Genomic DNA, 24851 nt, shown 5'->3' on the forward strand with positions numbered 1-24851 from the left:
ACTTGGTTAAGTAGTTTCATAGGGGTGTTTAAAAGTACACTAACGGTTGTTTTTTTTAAAGTGTTTTTTATTTAAAAATATATTAAAATAATGATTTTTTTATTTTATAAAATTATTTTTACATCAATATAGTAAAACGATAAAAAAAATAAAAATATATAATTTTAAAAAAATTTAATATTTATGAAACGTTAATATATATATATATATATATATAATTTTAAATAGAAACTTTAAGATTGACTTGATATTAAAAGGTTATATCTTCGGTTCAAATCTTAAAATTAATATTTAATAACATTTATTAGGTTTTTCTAGATATACTAGACAAGTACAAGGATGCATCCTTGAGATATTTTTAGAGATAAAATTTAGTCTTCATTGTCGTGTAGAATAATCTGGTTTTCAAAATTGAAATTTCGTTGACACAAACATAAATTTCTGCGCAAAACCAACTCTTTGTTTGAATGCTATTGTCCCTGAGCTGGATGTACATGACCAAATCACACATGCAAGTTTTGTAAATGAGAAAAAAACTGCAAGGAAATAATTAAAATATATTTGACCGATGGACGGTAAAAGACAGATTAATATTGTGATAATGCTTATTTTTTTAAAAATATTTTTTATTTTTTAAAATTTATTTTAAATATTAACTAATCAAAGCGTTACAAAAATAACAAAAAAAAAAAAAAAGATTTGCTCATGTTATGCATAAAAAAAATTCAATTTTTTAAAACTAAAAATAAACAAGCTCTAACTCCTCGCTGATGTAGCTAGTCAATCAGCTCGTGTCATGCATGCTTGGGACAGATGTGAATTTCGCCCTTTTTCTTCTTCCTCTTCTTTTTTTTTTTCCCCCATTCAATATGCTGTTTTATGATGTGTGCTCTATGAATATGGAATACTTCTTACATAAATATTAGTTTATGGTTGAAATTGAAATATATGTTTTGATTTTTTTTTTGGTATTTCACCTTGATATTTAGAAAAATTCTAATATAATTATTATGTGTGTTTGATATTGTACACAAGTAATATTAACAAAAAGAATTATGTATTCTAAAAATTAAAAAACAAAGAATGCTTATTTAAATTGATTTTTTAGTGGAAAAATTCATGAAAATAATAATAAATAAATTAGATAGAAAAAGGGTCTGGAAAAAAAATAAAAAAATTAAAATCTTATTTATAAAACCAAGAAAAAATAGAAAATGAAAGAGAATAAAATCCAAATCAAAAAAACTCAATCGAAGTAAAAAGCTTGTCATTCAAATAAAACACTCCAAACTCTTTTGACCCAAAACCACAAGAAAAGCTGAAAGCTAAGAGGCCAAAACAAGAAAAGAAAACAAAATTGGCCTCGAGCTGGACGACGCGATTCATTTACCACCTGTTGGAATTTCCTGTTATTATTAGGTTTAAAAATATGGTTGTAGTTATTTTTTATTTAAAAATATATTAAAATAATATATTTTTTTAAATTTTTTTAAAAAAATTTTTTGTTATTAGCTCATCAAAATAATCTAAAAACATCAAAAAAATTATTAATTTAAAATAAAAAAAATAATATTTTTACAAAACGTTTTTTAAAATACAAAAACAAATAGAGTTGAATACAAACTCTGATTTTAATTTTTCCAACCCTAATTCCCAATAACTACCAAAAATAATTTACTCTACTTCCTAAACAATATTGAAGCAGCTAAAACTAGGCATTGCTGCGAATTAGCTTTCACATTCTATTTTAATTTAACTTGATTGCAATCAAAATGACTATTGATAAAATTTTAATAGCTAGCATTGAAGAATAAAAACAAAGGTAAAATGGAAAAATATATTTTTATCCTAAGTTATCATGCAAAAACTTTTTCGTATTTGTGTTTCTCGACATCATTGACTATTGGTTAGGGAATGCTTGATTATCAAACAATAGTGATCACCCTTCAAATAAACCAAACAACTCCCTCCTCAATCTTTCCAAACAATAAAACAAGAATGTTGCAACGAGGATAACATGAACATTAAAAAAGTTATGATCCAACCTCCCATTATAATAATCAGGCATCATCCTTTGATTACTAAATATTGATATCTGGGTAAAACTAACATATGAGGACTAAATCCAAAATAAATATAAATTGTAGGATATAATTAAATCTGTCAAAGCTTTATATATATACTAAAACTTAGGAGAGAGAAAAAGAAAAAGAAAAAAAAACTAATGTCACTGAATTATAACTCAAATGATAAAAAAACATCACCTAAAAGATATCTTCTATATTGAGTAAGTAGACAAATTAATCTTTTTTTTTTTGCCACTAGAATAGGGCGAGGTGGCAATGATGTGGTTACATATGTGTAGCACGTGTAGACCTATTTTATTGATTTATTAATATTTTAATAATACAAATTACTAAAAAGGCTCTAAAGGCATTTGAATATTACAAAAAAAAAAATAATGATGTAAATACAAAAATACCCTCCCAAAGTAGCCTTTGATTTTTTCAAAGTCTAAAGGTAAACATAAAATTTTAATGTACATAAAATATACAAAAATAAAACAACCCCCCTTTTAAACGCCAATATTTTCTAGACTTGAATGGAACAAATGTTATTTAACTATATCAATAAATCTATAAAGACACAAAAGCTCTTGGACCAAAGGTTAATTTTTTGAGCTCCCAAGGGTAATATAGTATTTTTATTGCTATAGAAACCTGAGTTCTTTTAGTTGTTTTTTTTTGTTAATTAAAAAGACTTTACAAGAATCTTTGGTTTCTATAGATAAATGGTAGACACCTGATGTGCTGGAATGATGATTCCGTTGTGATTGAGAAGGACAAGAATTCCCTCACCAGTAATCTTTACACACCTGATGGATTGATGAGGGGGGTTCAGTCATGATAGATACGTTGTTGTACCAAATGTCCAAGCAACGGTTTTTCGAACTGCCTGGGCTGCAAAATCCCAGTTTAAAGCTTCCAGCAGCTGACACCATGGCGTCTCCATGGCTGATAGATTGAGTTGTATTTATGGTGTCAACTGCAATGGATATTGTTATAATCGGGAACAAAGCCGAGGAAAAAAGAAGCAAGGGAATGCCATTCTCTGATAATCCCATGATTCTTTTTTTTTTTTTTTTTTTTTTCCTGGAAGTACATTGTTATTTCAATGGCTACTGAGATGTAAGAAATGACCTTTGGGAACAAAAATGAAGATTTGGGATATCTGTGCCTGAAATAAACCTCTTTTTTTTTTTTTTTTTCCTTTTTTCGGAGAGGAGAAATTCTCATTGTTCATGTTAAAGACCTCGAAATCTAGTCTCAATGCTGATCCCTTACACTCTTTGAAATTGACCTTCACCTTTTGGATTTTATGAGGTGGTGAACCTGCTGTTAATCAGCGGACCGTGAGGAACCAAAAATCAGAACATATTTTCAGACTGGTTTTATTAAGTACATACAATTTAGTTTACATGGCTCAGGTTTATGGAGTATCTAGATGAAGCTTAGACCACCCCTCCATTGATGCTTTGTGGACCTGGACTTTATATTTCTAGTGAGTTTTTGAGATTTTCTGGCTTTGTTGGGGTTTTTTTTACAACGTTGAAATAAACATTTTTTCAGCAAGTTTCGTGCTGTGAAAATAATCAAGAGTACCAGTAATGAAAGGAAGGACTTCTGGAAACGTATGACAGAAAATAGGACAAAATTGGTAGGATGCACTGATTGAGATTCAGAAGCAATACCTAGCTTTAGCTTCTGCAAATCCTGTGAAGCATACTTCCAGAATGGTTTGCTTTCTCTCGTACAAAAGAAAACCATCGTGTTCAAAGAAAACCTCCGTCAAACCCAGCGGGGATAGTTAGGAGAATGACTTGGGACCTAAGTGGGATTTGGTTTGTGGTTAGACCAGTTACGATGTTTCCCATCAAAACAATCTATTTCCTCACAAATTGAATTAGATCGAAGAGCCTGTATCTCTGAGAATGTTGGTGAAGTCTTGCCTTCAATACAAGTTTGTGAAAAAGTAAAAGAAATGAATGTAGTATAAGACATGAAGACATTCTTATAAGTATACAAAACAGTTCTTGTTAAGAAGATAATTACAGACATTTCTTGCAAAAGCAATGATCAAACAACTAACTTAAACATTATATATACATACGAATGTAACAAGTATACACGCTGTCCTACTGCCCAAGTAGATGAGAGGAAACGTAAGTGAGACTCAATTAGAAGCAAACTACAGCTTCAAGATGTAGAATGTCTAGGCAAAAACTAATCTATCTTGCCTCTACCAGTGAAATCGAGCAATCGTTTGTTGAATATCGTTTGCTGTGGCTCGGTTGATTACTCACTTCAATAACGTCCCTTGCAGTAAAATAACCCGGCTGTTTAGGCTGAGGCAACTCAGCATCATTACCTAGCATCAAAACCACATACGAAATGCTTGGCCTATCTTCAGGACTTTCTTGCACGCATAATAGCCCCAATTGAATCACACGGAGAACTTCAGACAAATTGCATGTTTCAGTCGTCGATTCCGCGATCAGTTCCAATGGCCTGCCTTCCTTAAACAGTCTCCAAGCCTGTTAAGATAAATCATGTTACTAAAATGAGATCTCTACCCAGAACTGAAAAAACCTTAAGTTTTTTTTATGGCAGTACTTACATGTCCAAGGAGGTTGAGTTGGTGATCTGGATGACAGAATCCTCTGTTCCTGTAACCACTCACTATCTCTAACACCAAAACACCAAAGCTGAAGACATCTGATTTTAATGAGTAGAGTCCATGGAATGCATACTCTGGAGATATGTAGCCACTGGAAATATTCAAGGAATGTTAGATGGCATCTGTCAGAATTGGAAGTAAACTATGTATGCTGGAAACACTTACTATGTCCCCACCACTTTCCTTGTTTTGGATTCAGTTTCATTTCCCTCAACACCTCTCGCCAGCCCGAAGTCTGAAATTTTTGGGTGCATGTTGTGATCTAATAAAATATTGCTGGCTTTTAGATCTCTGTGAATTACTCTTAGTCTTGAATCTTGGTGAAGATAAAGGAGTCCACGAGCAATCCCAATGATAATATTGTAACGCTTAGGCCAATCTAATAGCATGCTCCGTGTGTCATCTGTCTCAATTACATATTTTTGACACGTCAATCCATAACCTTGTCAGATTCTTAAATGCATGTCAAAGAACCACTTGGATCCTATATAAATTATCATTACAATGATGAAAATACTAATGAAGTGTAAATGATCAACTAAATCGGTGTAGGTTAGAGATCCAAACCAAAAATAAAGAAGTCCAAGCTTTTGTTAGGCAAGAACTCGTAAATCAACATCTTTTCCTCTCCTTCAATGCAGCATCCTAGAAGCTTCACTAGATTCCGGTGCTGAAGGTTCACTATATGCCTGACTTCATTTTTGAACTCATCGAGGCCTTGTCTTGAACTCTTAGAGAGCCTCTTCACAGCTATTTCAAGTCCATCTTTCAGCGTCCCCTGATTATCATAAGCAACTAAATAATATTTTGTCCTTTGAGATCGATCAAGTTGAGAATCATAACATGATGTCGCATAGAACTTGCATGGCAAGTAATAGTTTAATACCTTATAAACATGTCCGAATCCTCCTTTCTCCCAGTATTATTGTTAAGAGAAAGTTTATTTGTTGCAGAAGCCAAGGTATCTATTGTAAACAACAATAATTCCAGATCTTTGTTCTGGTGCTTGTATTATTTGAACTTATTCCCGAAACACCGGTCATTTTTTTTTTCCTGCCAGAAAAAAGAAAGAATGGATCTCTGTTCTCTGCTAAATACAGATTTCTTAAGAAAATCAAGTATAGTGACCTCCTTAACAATATTTGGTCGTAGATTGGATTACTAAAACTCTACTTTGAAAACAAACTACACTGCCTATATCAATACAATATGGAAACACAGGGGAAGGGGCATAGAAGAGGTTAGAATTTCATGGTGTGAGTGTAACATACTGTTTTTCATCTGATGCCTTTTCCAAACATAAAAGACCAGGGCCAGGCCAAGGAACAGAATTCCTGTAGACAACACAATGCTTAGTATGATCCTTTTCTTATCATTGGCTTTCGTTTCAATCTTTGCACCATAACCGTTATCTGCAAATCAAGGAGTAAAAAAACTAAAGTTAAAAGATAATAATAGGTAAAGCCAATATGCTATGTATGTGTTTTGTCAGTTAATATGGCTTGAGAATTTTCATTAGTTCATATGATAACTATATACCTAGTTCTGAAGCAGCCATCCTTATATAAATGTCTGGTTCATTTTCAACAAGTATTCTGACATCAAGCAGATCATCGAACCAGAGCAAGCATCCACTTCCTCCATCCCTGATATCTAAATTTGAATAAGCTGTACAAGTGCAGTTATTCAAGCACTTGTTCTTGCACTCTTCAAGATTCATGCTCCTGTTAAACCATGATGTTTTTGTCTGAGGCAACTTCACAGCCGAGACCTTTTGAAACCCGTCTCCAGAGCAATTCAGTGGAGTCCTTCTAACACAACCACTTGACCAGTCCGTCAACTCCCATTCGCTTTGAACCTTCGGTACAAATCCATTCAAGCAACCACACATTGGAGAGCTGTTGATACTACAGATACCATTTGCACCACACAGTGCATAACGTTCACAATTATCGGTATTTAAGGTGAGATAAAGCAGCCAACTTCGTGTTTGTTCAATCCACGTGTAGCGCTGGACATCACCACCCTGAGTTACCGTGACCCTCCAAGGCATTGACTGACTGAGAACATGATATCTGTAAAACATCTCCTTCTCATTAAAAACAAATTCAATTGAGTATTTCGGATTTGGTTTTGATTGAGGCATGCCACTGAACCTCAACCATTCCACGGTCCAGACCGGTGCTTAACAATTGAATTCTCCACCACAATTATCTCAGGATATCCACAAGGAACAAGAATTTCTGAAACATTACCTCTTGAAGGATCATCCGGTGACTTCCAGGATGTAATGTAAGAGTCCATCCCTGTTATTCTATTCCGTCCTAGCTTCATTTCAGGCAATAATGTATCAGCTGGATGTTCAAAACTCTGTCACAAGGAGCTTTCCAGGTTATCATCACCCTCCTCCTTCACGACAAGGTTTCCTGAATCCAAAAGTTGAGCGGCTGGATTAGTCGCAGGTCGCGATGAGTCGGACGACCAAACTATGCTCCCGTTCCGATTTGAAAGGACGAGAATTCCTTGGTTGGTAAGCCTTAAAACAACTGATGAATCATTAAGAGGGGTTTCTCTGTTGGCAACCCAAACCACAGTCATCACAGATATTTTAGCATACCATATCCCCAAGTATCGGTTTGCAGAATTCCCCGGGCTAAAAAATCCCAACTCATAGGCTCCATTAGCTGAAAGAATAGTATCACCGTCTCTAATGGATTGAGTTGTGTTTATGGTGTCAATTGCAGTGGATGTATCAATAATCAACAATAAAAAGAGAAATATGGGAGCTATGCGATCCATTGTTGTTCTCATGATTTCTTTGCAGCTCACATCTTTTATGTCAAAGTCAGACTTAGATATAGATTTATTCGCAACGTCATTGTTTCTTCACTCCAAGAAATTTAAATTGGTTTTCAAAAATATCAAAATCATTTTACATGATTGATTTATCATTTCTAAGTAGATCGATACCAAGTAAATATTTTCTTCATTTTGTGTTATTAAAGAACTCTAGAACACTTAGGTTTTTCACTGTAGTTTTTTTTTTTTTGTTTGTTTCTTCTGTTTTTACATATCAATCACTGTGCACACATGTACAGGGAAACACTTGTTTTTTTTTTTTTTTTGCTTATGGGTTTTTTTTTCTTTTTTTTCTTTGTGTTTTTTTTTTTCTTTTAATGAATTTTTTTTGTTTAATTTAGTTTTTTTAATATGAAAAAAAGTTTTTTATTTAGTTATCATACTTTCATGACACGGATCTCAGGTTTGACGGGTTAACCTGGTTTAAACGAGTTAACCTGAATTTTTTTTTTTTCCTTTTTAATCAATTTTTTTTCGTTTACTTTAGTTTGTTAATTTATTTTTCGTTTGACCCATAGATTTTTTTTTTATTTAGTTATCAAAATTTCATGACGTGAATCCCAGGTTTCACAGGTTAACTCAGTTGATTCAGATTTTGTTTTTCTTTTTCCTCATTAGTAATAGGATTATGTCTTTTGTTTTTTTTAATTAATTTTTTTCATTTAGTTTAGGTTGTTAATGTTTATTTTTTTTTCTATTTCTTTTAATGAATTTTTTTTTTTGTTTAATTTAGTTTGTTAATGTGAAAAAAAAAAAATTATTTAGTTATCACACTTTCATGACACAGATCTCGGGTTTGACAGGTTAACATGGTTTAACGAGTTAACTTGAATTTTTTTTTTTCCTTTTTAATCAATTTTTTTTGTTTAGTTTAGTTTGTTAACTTTTTTTTCGTTTGACCCATAGATTTTTTTTTTTCTATTTAGTTATTAAACTTTCATGACGTGAATCCTGGGTTTGACGGGTTAACTCAGTTGATTCAGATTTTTTTTTTCTTTTTCCTCATTAGTAATGACTTATGTCTTTTGTTTTTTTTTAATTAATTTTTTTCATTTAGTTTAGGTTGTTAATGTTCAAATTTTTTTTTCTATTTCTTTTAATGAATTGTTTTTTGTTTAATTTAGTTTGTTAATTGTGAAAAAAAAATTTTATTTAGTTATCATACTTTCAATGACACGAATCTCGGGTTTGACGGGTTAACCTGGTTTAACGAGTTAACCTAAATTTTTTTTTCTTTTTCGTAATAGGCTTATGTCTTTTTTTTTTAATTAATTTTTTTCATTTAGTTTAGTTTGTTAATCTTTAATTTTTTTTCTATTTCTTTTAATGAATTTGTTTTTTTGTTTAATTTAGTTTGTTAATGTGAATTTTTTTTTTATTTAGTTATCATACTTTCATGACACGAATCTCGGGTTTGACGGGTTAACCTGGTTTAACGAGTTAACCTAATTTTTTTTTGTTTGACCCATTGATTTTTTTTTTCTATTTAGTTCTCAAACTTTCATGACGTGAATCCCAGGTTTGATGGGTTAACCTAATTTGATGGATTAACTCAGTTGACTCAGATTTTTTTTTTCTTTTTCCTCATTGGTAATAGACTTATGTCTTTTGTTTTTTTTTTTAAAATTAATTTTTTTGTGTTTAGTTTAGGTTGTTAATGTTCAATTTTTTTTCTATTTCTTTTAATTAATTTTTTTTTTGTTTAATTTAGTTTGTTAATGTGAAAAAAATAATTTATTTAGTTATCATACTTTTATGACACGGATCTCGAGTTTGACGGGTTAACCTGGTTTAATGAGTTAACCTGAATTTGTTTTTTGTTTTTTTCCTTTTCAATCAATTTTTTTCGTTTAGTTTAGTTTGTTAATTTTTTTCGTTTGACCCATCAAATTTTTTTTCTATTTAGTTATCAAACTTTCACGACGCGAATCCCAGGTTTGACGGGTTAACTCAGTTGATTCAAATTTTTTTTCCTTTTCCTCATTAGTAACATGCCTATGTCTTTTGTATGTTTTTTGTTTTTTTGTTTTTTATTTTTAATTAATTTTTTTTTTTGTTTAGTTTAATTTGTTAATATTCAATTTTTTTTTTCTATTTAATTATCACACTTTCATGATACAGATCCCGGGTTTAACAGGTAACCTGGTTTGACGGGTTAGCCCGATTAATTCTGGGTTAACTCGTTAATTTTTTTTTCTATTTAGTTATCAAACTTTCACGACATGAATCCAAGGTTTAATGGGTTAACCCAATTAATGCAGATTTGTTTTCTTTTTATTCATTAGTTTTTTTTTCTTTCTATTGGTTTTTTTTCTTTTTAATTAATTTATTTAATTATCACACTTTTATGACTTGACCTTGCAGCTAGATCCGCATCCAACTCTTTGAGTCTAGTATTGGAGCTAAACCTACTGGGTCATGTAAGTTTAATAATATTATTATTATAAATATTACTTTTGGGTTAGACGTTATAGCCAAAATCCAAGATTCTTGGATATAGCGTTATATAAAGACCTAACATTTTTAGATATTAGTTTTTATTTTGGTATTTTTTATACAAAAAAAATTAATCCGCAGCATCGCGCGGGTTATAAGACTAGTATATAGCAATCATCGTTGAACATGCCCCATTTTCTCACACCATGAGTCGGCAATATTGTGAAACTTTTACTGCTTAAAAATATTAGATTAATTCAACAACGGTAGCTATATATATATATATGGCGCCTACTGTTTCCCTACTTCACCTACCTATATATATACATACATACACAGAGCAAGCATTGTTGAATATGCCCCATTATGCAGAAAATGCTGGGGCATCGTCGAGAAAGGATGGATGTAAAGTATAGTGGGAAGGCTCTTTGTAGGAAAATAATGGCTGTCGTGGGCACAGAAGAGATGCCATTACATCGGGAAATCTCTGATAATTTTCTTTATTATTATTATTATTTTATCTCTTCTCTTCACCTGCCTTGAATCCGAAAGATCCTCTGCATGATTGGCCTTGGTACAAAGATTGATAAGAACAGACTATATAGGTCAAAATTCAAGTTCATTATGTCATCATTCATCACTTGATGAATATATAAAAGGATGGATTGCTTATGAGCGGATAATTTTTGTAAGAAAATTAATTCTTTTGACTTTTTATATACGTTTTCCTGACAGAAAATTAATGGAAGTATTTTATACAACATTTATGACAGAATAAGAATGTTCCATAGGTGAAATATTTTTTCTTTCATATTTTAATTTTCGAAAAATATAAAATTAGAAAACCTTTTAAATTTCTTATCATAAAAATATATAAAAAAACTCAAACATAAAAATCTGAAATTAAATCGAATTATAATGTAACTAAGAAAACATGGGTTTATTTTTCCATATCATTATCAATGAATTGATTTTTTCAATTAAATTAAATGAAGAAAATACACAAAATACAAATCTAAGAGATTTATGCAAAACAATATATAATATCCAAAATAAGCAAAAAGCTGAAAAGAATTCATAAAACCAAAAATATTTTTATCATCCTCAAATACAAGGTTAGACACTATACTATTATAACAATAACAAAATGACAACAATAAAAAAATAATATCATAACAAAATAATCAACCTTAATATCTAAGAAAAAAACATCAAAAAATTGTAAAGAGAAGGTAAAAAAAGAAGATACTTTTTTTTTTTTTTTTATCTTCTAAGATAATCTTGTTGGTTGATAGATTATGAGAGTGGAGAACCAAGAACAATAGAGAAAGAGAATGGAGAAGGAATTGAGAGGGGATGTTGGAAATTTTGTTTAAAACATGATTAATGAATATATTTGAAGTCAAATTAAAATATAATCCATTTATTTTTAAGGTTAAAATTTTGTTAGAATTTAATTTTCAACATAAACTTTAACATGAAATATTAACATAATTTAAATAAACAATGGGTGACCAAAAGACGAATATAGAGAGCTCTTAAAGCTCACGTATCGTAATAGAATGAGGCGAAAACCTACAGGCCCAGTATCGTTCAGGGCCATTTTCTCCATACAACCCATAAAAAGCATTTGATTTTCTTCCGACAGATGTCTTCCAGTGTTCGACAAAAGTCCTCAACGAGAAAAGCACCGCTTGGAGTTGGAAGAGACTTCATTTTAACCAAGCATTAGCACATCAATTTAGTCTCTCACAACGAGCACTTAGGTTCCTAAAGGAAAACCAGGTAGGAATTCGATTTAGTTCTACAATTATGCCACCATGAAGGTAAATAACTTGAAGCTCTTCATCTTTAGATTTCATGTATTACTCCAACGTGCCGTGGTTTCTTCGGCTGCTGGCAAGCGTAAAAGCTACGGGAATAGTCCACAACGAGAAACTGTGCCACCTCTTGGACGAGACTTTGCATTAACAATTTACTATCATCGATCTAGTCTCTGCAAATTGGATGGCAAGTACGTCCTTGACGCAGAAAAAGAAAGGAAATGAAAGTAATCAATAATTTCATGCTCTATTTCTTTATGTTTCATACAGTGGTGGCATGTGGTTTCTGCGTTTCTACTTTTCTTAGAAGTACCATATGGAAGTCATATATTTTGCTCCATTTCATTTACTTTCAGTGGTTTTTTCAAGTTCATGTTGCTAACAAAAGTATCTAACTGTCGTTTTCATACATAGACCCAATAATCTATACAAATAGAAGACGAATGAGCCTAAAAAGAACAATAGTTTCTGTGAACATGACAAGAAACAAAATATATCAGTGACAAAAAAAAAAAAAGTTTCTATCTTGCCTCTAATAGGGTTATGTTGGAATCATTGACTGAACATGATGTGTTCTTTATTGATGAAGAATTTGCTTCAACCAAAGTCCTTTCAGTAAAGAAACCTGGTTGTTTTGGCTGAGGCAATTTACCTTCACCACTCAACATTAAAACCACAGATGACATGCTTGGCCTATCATTTGGATGGCATTGTACGCATAATAGACCCACATGAATTGAACGAAGCGCTTCTGATAAATTGCATGATTCTGCTATTGGTTCAGTAATTAGTTCAGAAGACCTGCCTTCAGTAAATAGTCTCCATGCCTGATGATTAAAATCTTGTTATAGGAAAGAGATTCGGTAGGTAGAATTAAGAAAATGTTTCAACTTTTTTTGAAACTTACATGGCCAAGAAGGTTGAGGTGGTGGTCTGGGTGACAGAATCCTCTATTCCTGTTCCCATTCACAATCTCAAGCACCAAAACACCAAAGCTGAAGACATCAGATTTTACTGAGTAGAGCCCATCAATTGCGTACTCTGGTGATATGTAGCCACTGCAGGCAAACTTTGGATGTTAAATCGCATTTGCTAGTAATGGCCATAAACTGCAAATGCCGGAGGTACTTACTATGTTCCCACCACCCTATTTGTGTTGGCTTCAGTTTCATTTTCTCCAAAACTTCTAGCGAGGCCAAAGTCTGAAATTTTTGGGTTCATGTTGTTGTCTAATAAGATATTGCTGGCCTTCAAATCTCTGTGGATTATTCTTAGTCGTGAATCTTGGTGAAGATAAAGAAGTCCACGAGCAATCCCGTTGATAATGTGATAGCGTTGTGGCCAGTCCAGTAGTGCGCTATGTGTTCGATCTGTGAAATTTTTGCTCAAGTCGGTAAGCATATACAAAAGAAAGTCTAATTAACTTTGTAATGGTATGCAGAGTTTCAAACCAAAAATAAAGATGTCCAAGCTTTTTTTAGGCATGAACTCGTAAATCAATATCCTTTCATCTGCTTGCATGCAGCATCCCAAAAGCTTAACCAGATTCCGGTGTTGAAGTTTTGCAATATGCATGACCTCATTCTTGAACTCATCAAGTCCTTGTCTTGAGCTCTTTGAGAGCCTCTTCACAGCTATTTCTTGTCCATCTTCTAGTATTCCCTGTAAATAATCATACCTTGCAATTAACAGTCAGTTTGTATGTAAAATTTGAGAAATTGCTTAATTCTGCATGTTACTTGCATTTGTTTGAACTGATAAAAGTTGGAACACTTTGTAAGCAATTGCTTTTTCATCTGTAAGAAAGGGTAAATTCAATCTATCAAATAGATTTGAGATAACTAGTACCAGCGAACTACTATGGTGGCCTGGAGTTTCTTTTATGAATCTCCGTGCCCATCAATAAATTGCATGATTACTTGTTATATCATTACCTTATAAACAGGTCCGAAACCCCCTTCTCCTAGTTTATTGGTAAGAGAAAAGTTATTGGTGACACAAGCAATTGTACCGAAATCAAACAGCTGAAGTTCTGGATCTTCCTTCTTGCAGGTATCATCTCTTCTTCCTCCAAGAATACCTGTCACTTTTCCTAAAAAGTAAAGTAGAGTAGGTGTCATCTCTTCTGGATCTCTATTTTATGATGTACAAACATTTCATTGTCATTTCAAATACAATAATGATTGTGATTTGTCACTCAGATTACTACAGATCAAAGTTAATTGTAGAAAATTGCAGTGGGCAGGGGAAATAGTTAATTCTTTAGATTGAACAACTTACTGCCCTTCTGCTGCTTCTTTTTCCGAACAAGTAGAACCAAGACTATGCCAATAAGCTGCATTCCTGCTGTTACCACAGAGATCACTATGATCCTCGTATGTTTCGTTTTATTGGATTTAGTCCCATCTTCATCATTGTGATCTGACACAAGGCAGTTGGCAGAAAACTGGCAGTTAAAGATCAACAATATGAAAGTACGGCCGATCACCATTTTATTTTTTGGTTGGTTAGTATAGTATAGATAACATTTCAGCTATCTAATGAATTCACAATAAACAGTGTCACTGAATATTTTAATACTACTTGAGGTTTTTAGAAGTTACAATTACCACTTTTGTAAAGTAAATCAGTCTATCATGTTGCCAGATGATATGTTTACCTATTCATTTTTATTGTCTCAAGTTCTCTTATACCCTATGAATTTAGAGCCAACTATTTACGCGATGTAGACCAACTAGCATCAACAAAGAAATGCTTCCACATACCTATGGCCTGTTATAAACTTCGATTCCCTGATTTAAGGATGTTAAAGAAAGCAAGAAAATTTGCTTCACTTGCATGTTGCTTTTTTTCTAACCTTTCACACCAGTTATCTTGTGGCTAATCTACTTTTTACGTGAATTAAATTTTAATGTTATTACAATCCCAGAATTAGAGACTGTTTTTTCAGGTCATAGATAACTTCATACCTTGTTCTGATGCAGCCATCCTTATATAAATGTCCTGCCCGTTGTCATTTAATTGTCTAATATCAATCAAGTCACTGAACCAGAGCAGGCACCCACTTCCTCCTTCCCTGATGTCCAGATTTGCATAAGCTGTACATGAGCAGTTCTTCATACACATGCTCTTGCATTGCTCGAGATTCATGCTCTTATCAAACCACGATTTTCTCGTCTCTGGCAGCTCTACGCCAGAATACCTTTGAAACACATCTCCTGTGCAGTTCAGTGGAGTCCTTCTAGCACAACCATCTGACCAGTTCATCATGTCCCAAGTTCTTGGAACTTTCGGTAGAAATCCTTTCAAGCAACCACATGCTGGGGAGTAGTTAATATCACAGCTCCCATATGCACCACACACTGCATATCGGTTACAATCATCAACAAACAGTGTAAGATAAAACGTCCAGATACCTGTTTCATTGGTCCATATTAAACGCTGGACGTCCCCGTTTGGAGTTAGGACTAGCCTTGAAAGAATTGAATTGTTAAGAAGCTGGTATCTGTAAAATATCTCCTTGTCATTAAACACAAACTCGTATTTGTATACAGAGTTCGGCCGTAATTGAGGACCACCGAAACGCAGGCCATTCCAGGGTCCAGACCGAAACCGCGGAATTGAATTCTCTGTCAGAATTAGCTCAGGATATCCACTAGGATCAAATCTGAAAGTAAAGTTACCTCTAGATGGATCGTCAGTTGTCTTCCACGATGTCAAGGGCCGATCAAAGCCTGTTATTGAATTCCTTCCCATCTTCATCCCTGGCAGGAGTGTATCACATGGATAATCGAAACTTTGCCACAAGGAGTTTTCCAGGTCACTATCATCCTCTTCTCTGACAACAATATTCCCTGAATCCAAAAGCTGTGCTACTGGAAATCTTGCAGACCTAGAGGCGTTGGAAGACCAAATGATGCTCTCGTTGTGATTGAGAAGGACTAGAAGTCCCTCGCCAGTAACCCTTAACACACCTGATGAATTGGTGAGGGGGATTTCCCTGTTGGCAACCCAAACTACAGTCATGACGGATACCTTGTTGTACCATATACCCAAGTATCGGTTTTTGGAGCTGCCTGGGCTGAAAAATCCCATTTTAAAGCTCCCATCAGCAGAGACCATGCTTTCTCCATCTCTGATAGATTGAGTTGTATTTATGGTGTCAATTGCAGTGGATATTTTAATGATCAGCAACAAAATAGAGATATAAAGCAGCGCAGAAGTGCTATCTACATATGCATTCATAATTTTTGCTGCAGTGAACTTTGTCATGGTAATGCTTGAATAAACTTTTATTTCTTGCCTTCTTTTACTTTGATTTTGGTGAGCAAGTGATGAATTAGAGAAATGATAAGTCCGAAAGTTCTATTATTTTTCAATGTTTTACTCTTATGGTCTCTGAAATGGCCTTTCCATGCATCTTCTGAATGATAATCGGCATATAAGACTTCGATGATAACAATTTGACCCCCTCTGTGCGTTCTCATTCTCTACTTACAATGTCGTCATCACTGAAGTTTCAAATGTCTTCTATGAGTTGTATGATTAGCTCATTTTAACACTATTTAGTCTTCATTGTCGTGTAGAATAATCTGGTTTTCAAAATTGAAATTTCGTTGGAACAGACATAAATTTCTGCGCGAAACCGACTCTTTGTTTGAATGCTATTGTCCCTGAGCTGGATGTACTTGACCAAATCACATATGCAAGTCTTGTAAATGAGAAAAAAACTGCAAGGAAATAATTAAAATATATTTGACCGATGGACAGTAAAAGAGCGATTAATATTGTGATAATGAATATTTTTTAAAACGTTCTGAAAATAATATTAAAAAAAAGATTTGCTCAAGTTATGCATAAAAAAAATTCAATTTTTTAAAACTAAAAATAAACAAGCTCTAACTCCACGCTGATGTAGCTAGTCAATCTGCTCGTGTCATGCATGCTTGGGACGGATGTGAATTTCGCCCTTTTTCTTTTTCTTTCTTTTTTTTCCCATACAATATGCTGTTTTATGATGTGTGCTCTATGAATATGGAATACTTCTTCCATAAATATTAGTTTATAGTTGAAATTGAAATATATGTTTTGATTTTTATTTTTTTTTATTTCACCTTGATATTTAGAAAAAATTCTAATATAATTATTATGTGTGTTTGATATTGTACACAAGTAATATTAACAAAAAGAATTATGTATTCTAAAAATGAAAAAACAAAGAATGTTTATTTAAACTGATTTTTTAGCGGAAAAATTCATGAAAATAATAATAAAAAATTTAGATAGAAAAGGGTTTGGAAAATAAGAAAAAAAATAAAAATCTTATTTATAAAACCAAGAAAAAATAGAAAATAAAAGAGAATAAAATTCAAATCCAAAAAACTCAATCGAAGTAAAAAACACTCCAAACTCTTTTGACCCAAAACCACAAGAAAAGCTGAAAGCTAAGAGGCCTAAAATAAGACAAAAAACAAAATTGGCCTCGAGCTCCACGACACGCCATTCATTTACCACTTGTTGGAATTTCCGGTCATTATCGGGATTGTTTAAAAATATAATTGTAGTTGGTTTTCACTTGAAAATGAATTAAAATAATATATTTTTTAATTTTTAAAATTATTTTTATTATTAATATATTAAAATAATTTAAAAACACTAAAAAATATATTAATTTAAAGTAAATTTAAAACTTTAATTTTTTTTAAATTATTTTTGAAATGTAAAAACAAACAGAATCAAATACAAGTGTCAGATTTTAATTTTTCCTCCCCTGCATTCCCAATAACTACCAAAAATAATTTACTCTACTTCCTAAACAATATTGAAGCAGCTAAAACTAGGCATTGCTGTGAATTAGCTTTCAAATTCTATATTAATTTAACTTGATTGCAATCAAAATGACTATTGATAAAATTTTAATAGCTAGCATTGAAGAATAAAAACAAAGTTAAAATGAAAAAATATATTTTTATCCTAAGTTATCATGCAAAAACTTTTTTGTATTTGTGTTTCTCGAAATCATTGACTATTGGTTAGGGAATGCTTGGTTATCAAACAATAGTGATCACCCTTCAAATAAACCAAAAAACTCCCTCCTCGCACTTGAGGTCTTGGCCCAGCGGTTGAAGGACTTGTTCCCTTCCTCTGTATCCTGGGTTCAAACCTCACCATGCACGCCTGTCATCCCTGCGGTGCTTTACATGCTCACTAGGTTTGCAGGATGTTCAGTGAGCTGTGGAATTAGTCGTGGTGCGCGCAAGCTGACCCAGACACCCACGTAAATAAAAAAAAAAACTCCCTCCTCACATCTTTCCAAACAATAAAACAAGAATGTTGCAATAAGGAGGATAACATGAACATACCAAGTTATGATCCAACAACCCACTATAATAATCAAGCATCATCCTTTTATTATCTCTTGTCACCTGATGATCATGATTATATGTCTAAATATTGATATTTAGTTAAAACTATTATCCGAGGACAAAACCCAAAATAAATATAAATCAGAGGATATGATTTAAAAAAGTTTGAAGAGAGAAAAGAATAGGAGAAAAAAAAACCAGTTGTCACCAAACTACAACTCAAATGACAAAAAAACATCACCCTAGAAAATATGCTGCCACCTTCTGTTTTGAGTGAGTAGCCAATCAATTGTTTTTGGCCACCATTCGTGTCACCTGAATAGCGTGAGAGGCAATGACGTGGCTATATATTTATAGCATGCTTAGACCTATTTTATTAATTTATTAATATTATAATAATGCAAATTACTAAAAAGGCTCTAAGGGCATATGAACATTACGGGGAAAAAAACAATGATTCAAATACGAAAATACCCTCCTAAGACAACTTTTGATTTCTCAAAGTCAAAAGGTAAACATGAAATTTTACTATGCATAAAATATACGAAGATAAAACAACCCCTTTTAAAGGTCATTATTTTTTAGACTTGAAGGGCACAAATGTTATTTAACTATATCAATAAATCTATAAAGACGTAAAAGCTCTTGGACCAAAGGCTAGCTTTTTGAGCTCTCAAGGGCAATATAGTGTTTTTATTCCACATAAAAAATAATAATTAACAACTTTATCCTTTTTCAATTCTCAGATGACATTTAAATTTCATGAAAAATGCGAGTTTATCCTCACTACCAAGGCAATTGTTAAAAGCAATGAAAGGTAAAATTATCATTACACTGCTTAAATTAACGGTAATTCTCCTCACCGAGTTCTTTTAGTTTTTTTTGTTAATTAAAAAGACTTTACAAGAATCTTTGGTTTCTATAGATTAATGGTAGACACCTGATGTGCTGGAATGATGATTCCGTTGTGATTGAGAAGGACTAGAATTCCGTCACCAGTAATCTTTACACACCTGATGGATTGATGAGGGGGATTCAGTCATGATATATACGTTGTTGTACCATATGTCCAAGCAACGGTGTTTCGAGCTGCCTGGGCTGGAAAATCCCATGTTTAAAGCTTCCAGCAGCTGACACCATGGCGTCTCCATGGCTGATAGATTGAGTTGTATTTATGGTGTCAACTGCAATGGATATTGTTATAATCGGGAACAAAGCCGAGGAAAAAAGAAGCAAGGGAATGCCATTCTCTGATAATCCCATGATTCTTTTTTTTTTTTTTTTTCCTGGAAGTACATTGTTATTTCAATGGCTACTGAGATGTAAGAAATGACCTTTGGGAACAAAAATGAAGATTTGGGATATCTGTGCCTGAAATAAACCTCTTTTTTTTTTTTTTTTTTCCTTTTTTCGGAGAGGAGAAATTCTCATTGTTCATGTTAAAGACCTCGAAATCTAGTCTCAATGCTGATCCCTTACACTCTTTGAAATTGACCTTCACCTTTTGGATTTTATGAGGTGGTAAACCTGCTGTTAATCAGCGGACCGTGAGGAACCAAAAATCAGAACATATTTTCAGACTGGTTTTATTAAGTACATACAATTTAGTTTACATGGCTCAGGTTTATGGAGTATCTAGATGAAGCTTAGACCACCCCTCCATTGATGCTTTGTGGACCTGAACTTTATATTTCTAGGGAGTTTTGTGATTTTTGGCTTTGTTGGATTTTTTTTACAACGTTAAAATAAATATTTTTTCAGCAAGTTTCGTGCTGTGAAAATAATCAAGAGTACCAGTAATGAAAGGAAGAACTTCTGGAAACGTATGACAGAAAATAGGACAAAATTGGTAGGATGCACTGCTTGAGATTCAGAAGCAATACCTAGCTTTAGCTTCTGCAAATCCTGTGAAGCATACTTCCAGAATGGTTTCTTTCTCGTACAAAAGAAAACCATCCTGTTCAAAGAAAACCTCTGTCAAACCCAGCGAGGATAGTTAGGAGAATGACTTGGGACCTAAGTGGGATTTGGTTTGTGGTTAGACCAGTTACGATGTTTCCCATCAAAACCATCTATTTCCTCACAAATTGAATTAGATCGAAGAGCCTATATCTCTGAGAATGTTGGTGAAGTCTTGCCTTCAATACAAGATTGTGAAACAGTAAAAGAAATTAAGACATGAAGACATTCTTTTAAGTATACAAAACAGTTCTTGTTAAGAAAATAATTACAGACATTTCATGCATGCATGCTGAAACCAATGATCAAACAACTAACTTAAACATTATATATACACACGAATGCAACAAGTACACACGCTGTCCTACTATCCAAGTAGATGAGAGGAAACGTAAGTGAGACTCAATTAGAAGCAAACTACAGCTTCAAGATGTAGAATGTCTATGCAAAAACTAATCTACCTTGCCTCTACCAGTGAAATCGAGCAATCGTTTGTTGAATATCGTTTGCTGTGGCTCGGTTGAGTACTCGCTTCAATAACGTCCCTTGCAGTAAAATAACCCGGCTGTTTAGGCTGAGGCAACTCAGCATCATTACCTAGCATCAAAACCACGTACGAAATGCTTGGTCTATCTTCAGGACTTTCTTGCACGCATAATAGCCCCAATTGAATCACACGGAGCACTTCAGACAAATTGCATGTTTCAGTCGTCGATTCCGCAATCAGTTCCAATGGCCTGCCTTCATTAAACAGTGTCCAAGCCTGTTAAGATAAATCATGTTATGTTACTAAAATGAGATCTCTACCCAGAAGTAAAAAAACCTTATGTTTTTTTTATGGCAGTACTTACATGTCCAAGTAGGTTGAGTTGGTGATCTGGATGACAGAATCCTCTGTTCCTGTAACCACTCACTATCTCTAACACCAAAACACCAAAGCTGAAGACATCTGATTTTAATGAGTAGAGTCCATGGAATGCATACTCTGGAGATATGTAGCCACTGGAAATATTCAAGGAATGTTAGATGGCATCTGTCAGACTTGGAAGTAAACAATGTATGCTGGAAACACTTACTATGTCCCCACCACTTTCCTTGTTTTGGATTCAGTTTCATTTCCGTCAACACCTCTCGCCAGCCCGAAGTCGGAAATTTTTGGGTGCATGTTGTGATCTAATAAAATATTGCTGGCTTTTAGATCTCTGTGAATTACTCTTAGTCTTGAATCTTGGTGAAGATAAAGGAGTCCACGAGCAATCCCAATGATAATATTGTAACGCTTAGGCCAATCTAATAGCATGCTCCGTGTGTCATCTGTCTCAATTACATATTTTTGACACGTCAATCCATGTCCTTGTCAGATTCTTAAATGCATGTCAAAGAACCACTTGGATCCTATATAAATTATCATTACAATGATGAAAATATTAATGAAGTGTAAATGATCAACTAAATCGGTATAGGTTAGAGATCCAAACCAAAAATAAAGAAGTCCAAGCTTTTGTTAGGCAAGAACTCGTAAATCAACATCTTTTCCTCTCCTTCAATGCAGCATCCTAGAAGCTTCACTAGATTCCGGTGCTGAAGGTTCACTATATGCCTGACTTCATTTTTGAACTCATCGAGGCCTTGTCTTGAACTCTTAGAGAGCCTCTTCACAGCTATTTCAAGTCCATCTTTCAGCGTCCCCTGATTATCATAAGCAACTAAATAATATTTTGTCCTTTGAGATCGATCAAGTTGAGAATCATAACATGATGTCGCATAGAACTTGCATGGCAAGTAATAGTTTAATACCTTATAAACATGTCCGAATCCTCCTTCTCCCAGTATATTGTTAAGAGAAAAGTTATTTGTTGCAGAAGCCAAGGTATCTATTGTAAACAACAATAATTCCAGATCTTTGTTCTGGTGCTTGTTATTTGAACTTATTCCCGAAACACCGGTCATTTTTCCTGCCAGAAGAAAAGAAAGAATGGATCTCTGTTCTCTGCTAAATACAGATTTCTTAAGAAAATCAAGTATAGTGACCTCCTTAACAATATTTGGTCGTAGATTGGATTACTAAAACTCTACTTTGAAAACAAACTACACTGCCTATATCAATACAATATGGAAACACAGGGGAAGGGGCATAGAAGAGGTTAGAATTTCATGGTGTGAGTGTAACATACTGTTTTTCATCTGATGCCTTTTCCAAACATAAAAGACCAGGGCCAGGCCAAGGAACAGAATTCCTGTAGACAACACAATGCTTAGTATGATCCTTTTCTTCTCATTGGCTTTCGTTTCAATCTTTGCACCATAACCGTTATCTGCACATCAAGGAGTAAAAAAACTAAAGTTAAAAGATAATAATAGGTAAAGCCAATATGCTATGTATGTGTTTTGTCAGTTAATATGGCTTGAGAATTTTCATTAGTTCATATGATAACTATATACCTAGTTCTGAAGCAGCCATCCTTATATAAATGTCTGGTTCATTTTCAACAAGTATTCTAACATCAAGCAGATCATCGAACCAGAGCAAGCATCCACTTCCTCCATCCCTGATATCTAAATTTGAATAAGCTGTACAGCTGCAGTTATTCAAGCACGTGTTCTTGCACTCTTCAAGATTCATGCTCCTGTTAAACCATGATGTTTTTGTCTGAGGCAACTTCACAGCCGAGACCTTTTGAAACCCGTCTCCAGAGCAATTCAGTGGAGTCCTTCTAACACAACCACTTGACCAGTCCGTCAACTCCCATTCGCTTTGAACTTTTGGTACAAATCCATTCAAGCAACCACACATTGGAGAGCTGTTGATACTACAGATACCATTTGCACCACACAGTGCATAACGTTCACAATTATCGGTATTTAAGGTGAGATAAAGCAGCCAACTTCGTGTTTGTTCAATCCACGTGAAGCGCTGGACATCACCACCCTGAGTTACCGTGACCCTCCAAGACATTGACTGACTGAGAACATGATATCTGTAAAACATCTCCTTCTCATTAAAAACAAATTCAATTGAGTATTTCGGATTTGGTTTTGATTGAGGCATGCCACTGAACCTCAAACCATTCCACGGTCCAGACCGGTGCTTAACAATTGAATTCTCCACCACAATTATCTCAGGATATCCATAAGGAACAAGAATTTCTGAAACATTACCTCTTGAAGGATCATCCGGTGACTTCCAGGATGTAATGTAAGAGTCCATCCCTGTTATTCTATTCCGTCCTAGCTTCATTTCAGGCAATAATGTATCAGCTGGATGTTCAAAACTCTGCCACAAGGAGCTTTCCAGGTTATCATCACCCTCCTCCTTCACGACAAGGTTTCCTGAATCCAAAAGTTGAGCGGCTGGATTAGTCGCAGGTCGCGATGAGTCGGACGACCAAACTATGCTCCCGTTCCGATTTGAAAGGACGAGAATTCCTTGGTTGGTAAGCCTTAAAACACCTGATGAATCATTAAGTGGGGTTTCTCTGTTGGCAACCCAAACTACAGTCATCACAGATATTTTAGCATACCATATCCCCAAGTATCGGTTTGCAGAATTCCCCGGGCTAAAAAATCCCAACTCATAGGCTCCATTAGCTGAAAGAATAGTATCACCGTCTCTAATGGATTGAGTTGTGTTTATGGTGTCAATTGCAGTGGATGTATCAATAATCAACAATAGAAAGAGAAATATGGGAGCTATGCGATCCATTGTTGTTCTCATGATTTCTTTGCAGCTCACATCTTTTATTTCAAAGTCAGTCTTAGATATAGAAATACTCCATGTCAAAAAAAATTGCGATAATAGTAATCAGTTCCATTTAGAGGTCCACTACCCACTACTAAGCTTTATTTCTAGATGACAACGCAATTTCTATATTTATTTTCAAAACTTGACATGCAGTGTTTTGAAGCTTAGTAAAGCTGAATTAGTGATTTGTCATGGTCCGTTGGACTTGGACGAGGAGACTTGTACTCCCCTTCATCTAAAATTCTTTCATTATCGAGCAAACCTTGGATACCATTACTATTACGATATATTTTTGTTGGTGTTTATTAATAAATATAGCGAAAGATTATTTTATTTACTAATAGATACAGCAAAAGTTTATTGATAGATCTGTTGATATTTTTATTTGTATTTATTATTCTTGTGACGTGACATTCAATAATAGCCATACAAATTTAAGAAGCTAATTGGTTGTTTGACTTAATTAGCCAGCATTCAATCATCTTTCTTTTATTGCTAGGATTTCTGATTCTTATTCTGACTGTTGGCTATGGCAATGATCAAGGTTTTCAACGCCCCTTATTTCACGCCATTAGACTGTGATTTATATATGAATCGGGTTTTCAACCCCTTTGAATCCACGCCAAATCGACATTTGTTTTTGTCCTTGTGGGAGATGGGCTGCTGCTATTTCTTGAGCTAATTTAATCTTAGGTGTCTTCGTCAAAAAACCTCCAAGTCTTGTAGACTTGAAACGTGAAGACATGCTATATTGCTATGGAAGGTCAGGGGGGATGAATGAATGGACGACTAATCCTCCAAATTACTGATGAAACCTTCTGATGTCTCTCTGTTATCTGCCCCAGTTGCGACAGCCATGACAGAACTACAGATACTTTGACGTACAAGGAGACGAGCTCTCTTTTTTGACCCAGTCACAAGCCTACTGGA

The 24851-nt window shown here is 33.8% G+C and overlaps 3 protein-coding genes and 1 long non-coding RNA gene across 4 annotated transcripts; all 4 read right to left on the reverse strand.

Annotated features, from left to right (window-relative positions):
• Positions 1–4033: 4033 nt before the first annotated feature.
• LOC140956124 (G-type lectin S-receptor-like serine/threonine-protein kinase SD1-1) lies at positions 4034–5648 on the reverse strand. The gene is made up of 5 exons (XM_073412464.1): positions 5624–5648; positions 5305–5515; positions 4903–5140; positions 4678–4828; positions 4034–4594 (listed from the first exon to the last, which is right to left on the reverse strand). The coding sequence occupies exons 2-5, from the start codon at positions 5354–5356 to the stop codon at positions 4289–4291; spliced, it is 747 nt and encodes a 248-aa protein (XP_073268565.1). The 5' UTR covers positions 5357–5515; positions 5624–5648; the 3' UTR covers positions 4034–4288.
• Positions 5649–6007: 359 nt separating this feature from the next.
• On the reverse strand, positions 6008–7600 carry LOC140956181 (uncharacterized). The gene is made up of 2 exons (XR_012171284.1): positions 6277–7600; positions 6008–6149 (listed from the first exon to the last, which is right to left on the reverse strand). It is a non-coding gene; the product is annotated as an uncharacterized lncRNA (long non-coding RNA).
• Positions 7601–12305: 4705 nt separating this feature from the next.
• LOC118047487 (G-type lectin S-receptor-like serine/threonine-protein kinase At4g27290) lies at positions 12306–16127 on the reverse strand. The gene is made up of 7 exons (XM_035056793.2): positions 14825–16127; positions 14136–14276; positions 13790–13947; positions 13307–13517; positions 12988–13225; positions 12763–12913; positions 12306–12682 (listed from the first exon to the last, which is right to left on the reverse strand). Exons 1-7 carry the CDS (start codon positions 16125–16127, stop codon positions 12377–12379), a joined length of 2508 nt encoding a protein of 835 aa, XP_034912684.2. The 3' UTR covers positions 12306–12376.
• A 4250-nt stretch (positions 16128–20377) lies between these two features.
• LOC140956182 (G-type lectin S-receptor-like serine/threonine-protein kinase At4g27290) lies at positions 20378–24094 on the reverse strand. The gene is made up of 7 exons (XM_073412772.1): positions 22622–24094; positions 22354–22494; positions 21977–22134; positions 21658–21868; positions 21256–21493; positions 21031–21181; positions 20378–20942 (listed from the first exon to the last, which is right to left on the reverse strand). The coding sequence occupies exons 1-7, from the start codon at positions 23892–23894 to the stop codon at positions 20637–20639; spliced, it is 2478 nt and encodes an 825-aa protein (XP_073268873.1). The 5' UTR covers positions 23895–24094; the 3' UTR covers positions 20378–20636.
• Between the last annotated feature and the right edge of the window lie 757 nt (positions 24095–24851).

The sequence above is a fragment of the Populus alba genome, chromosome 11 (assembly GCF_005239225.2).
Source record: "Populus alba chromosome 11, ASM523922v2, whole genome shotgun sequence".
NCBI classification, from domain to species: Eukaryota; Viridiplantae; Streptophyta; class Magnoliopsida; order Malpighiales; family Salicaceae; genus Populus; species Populus alba.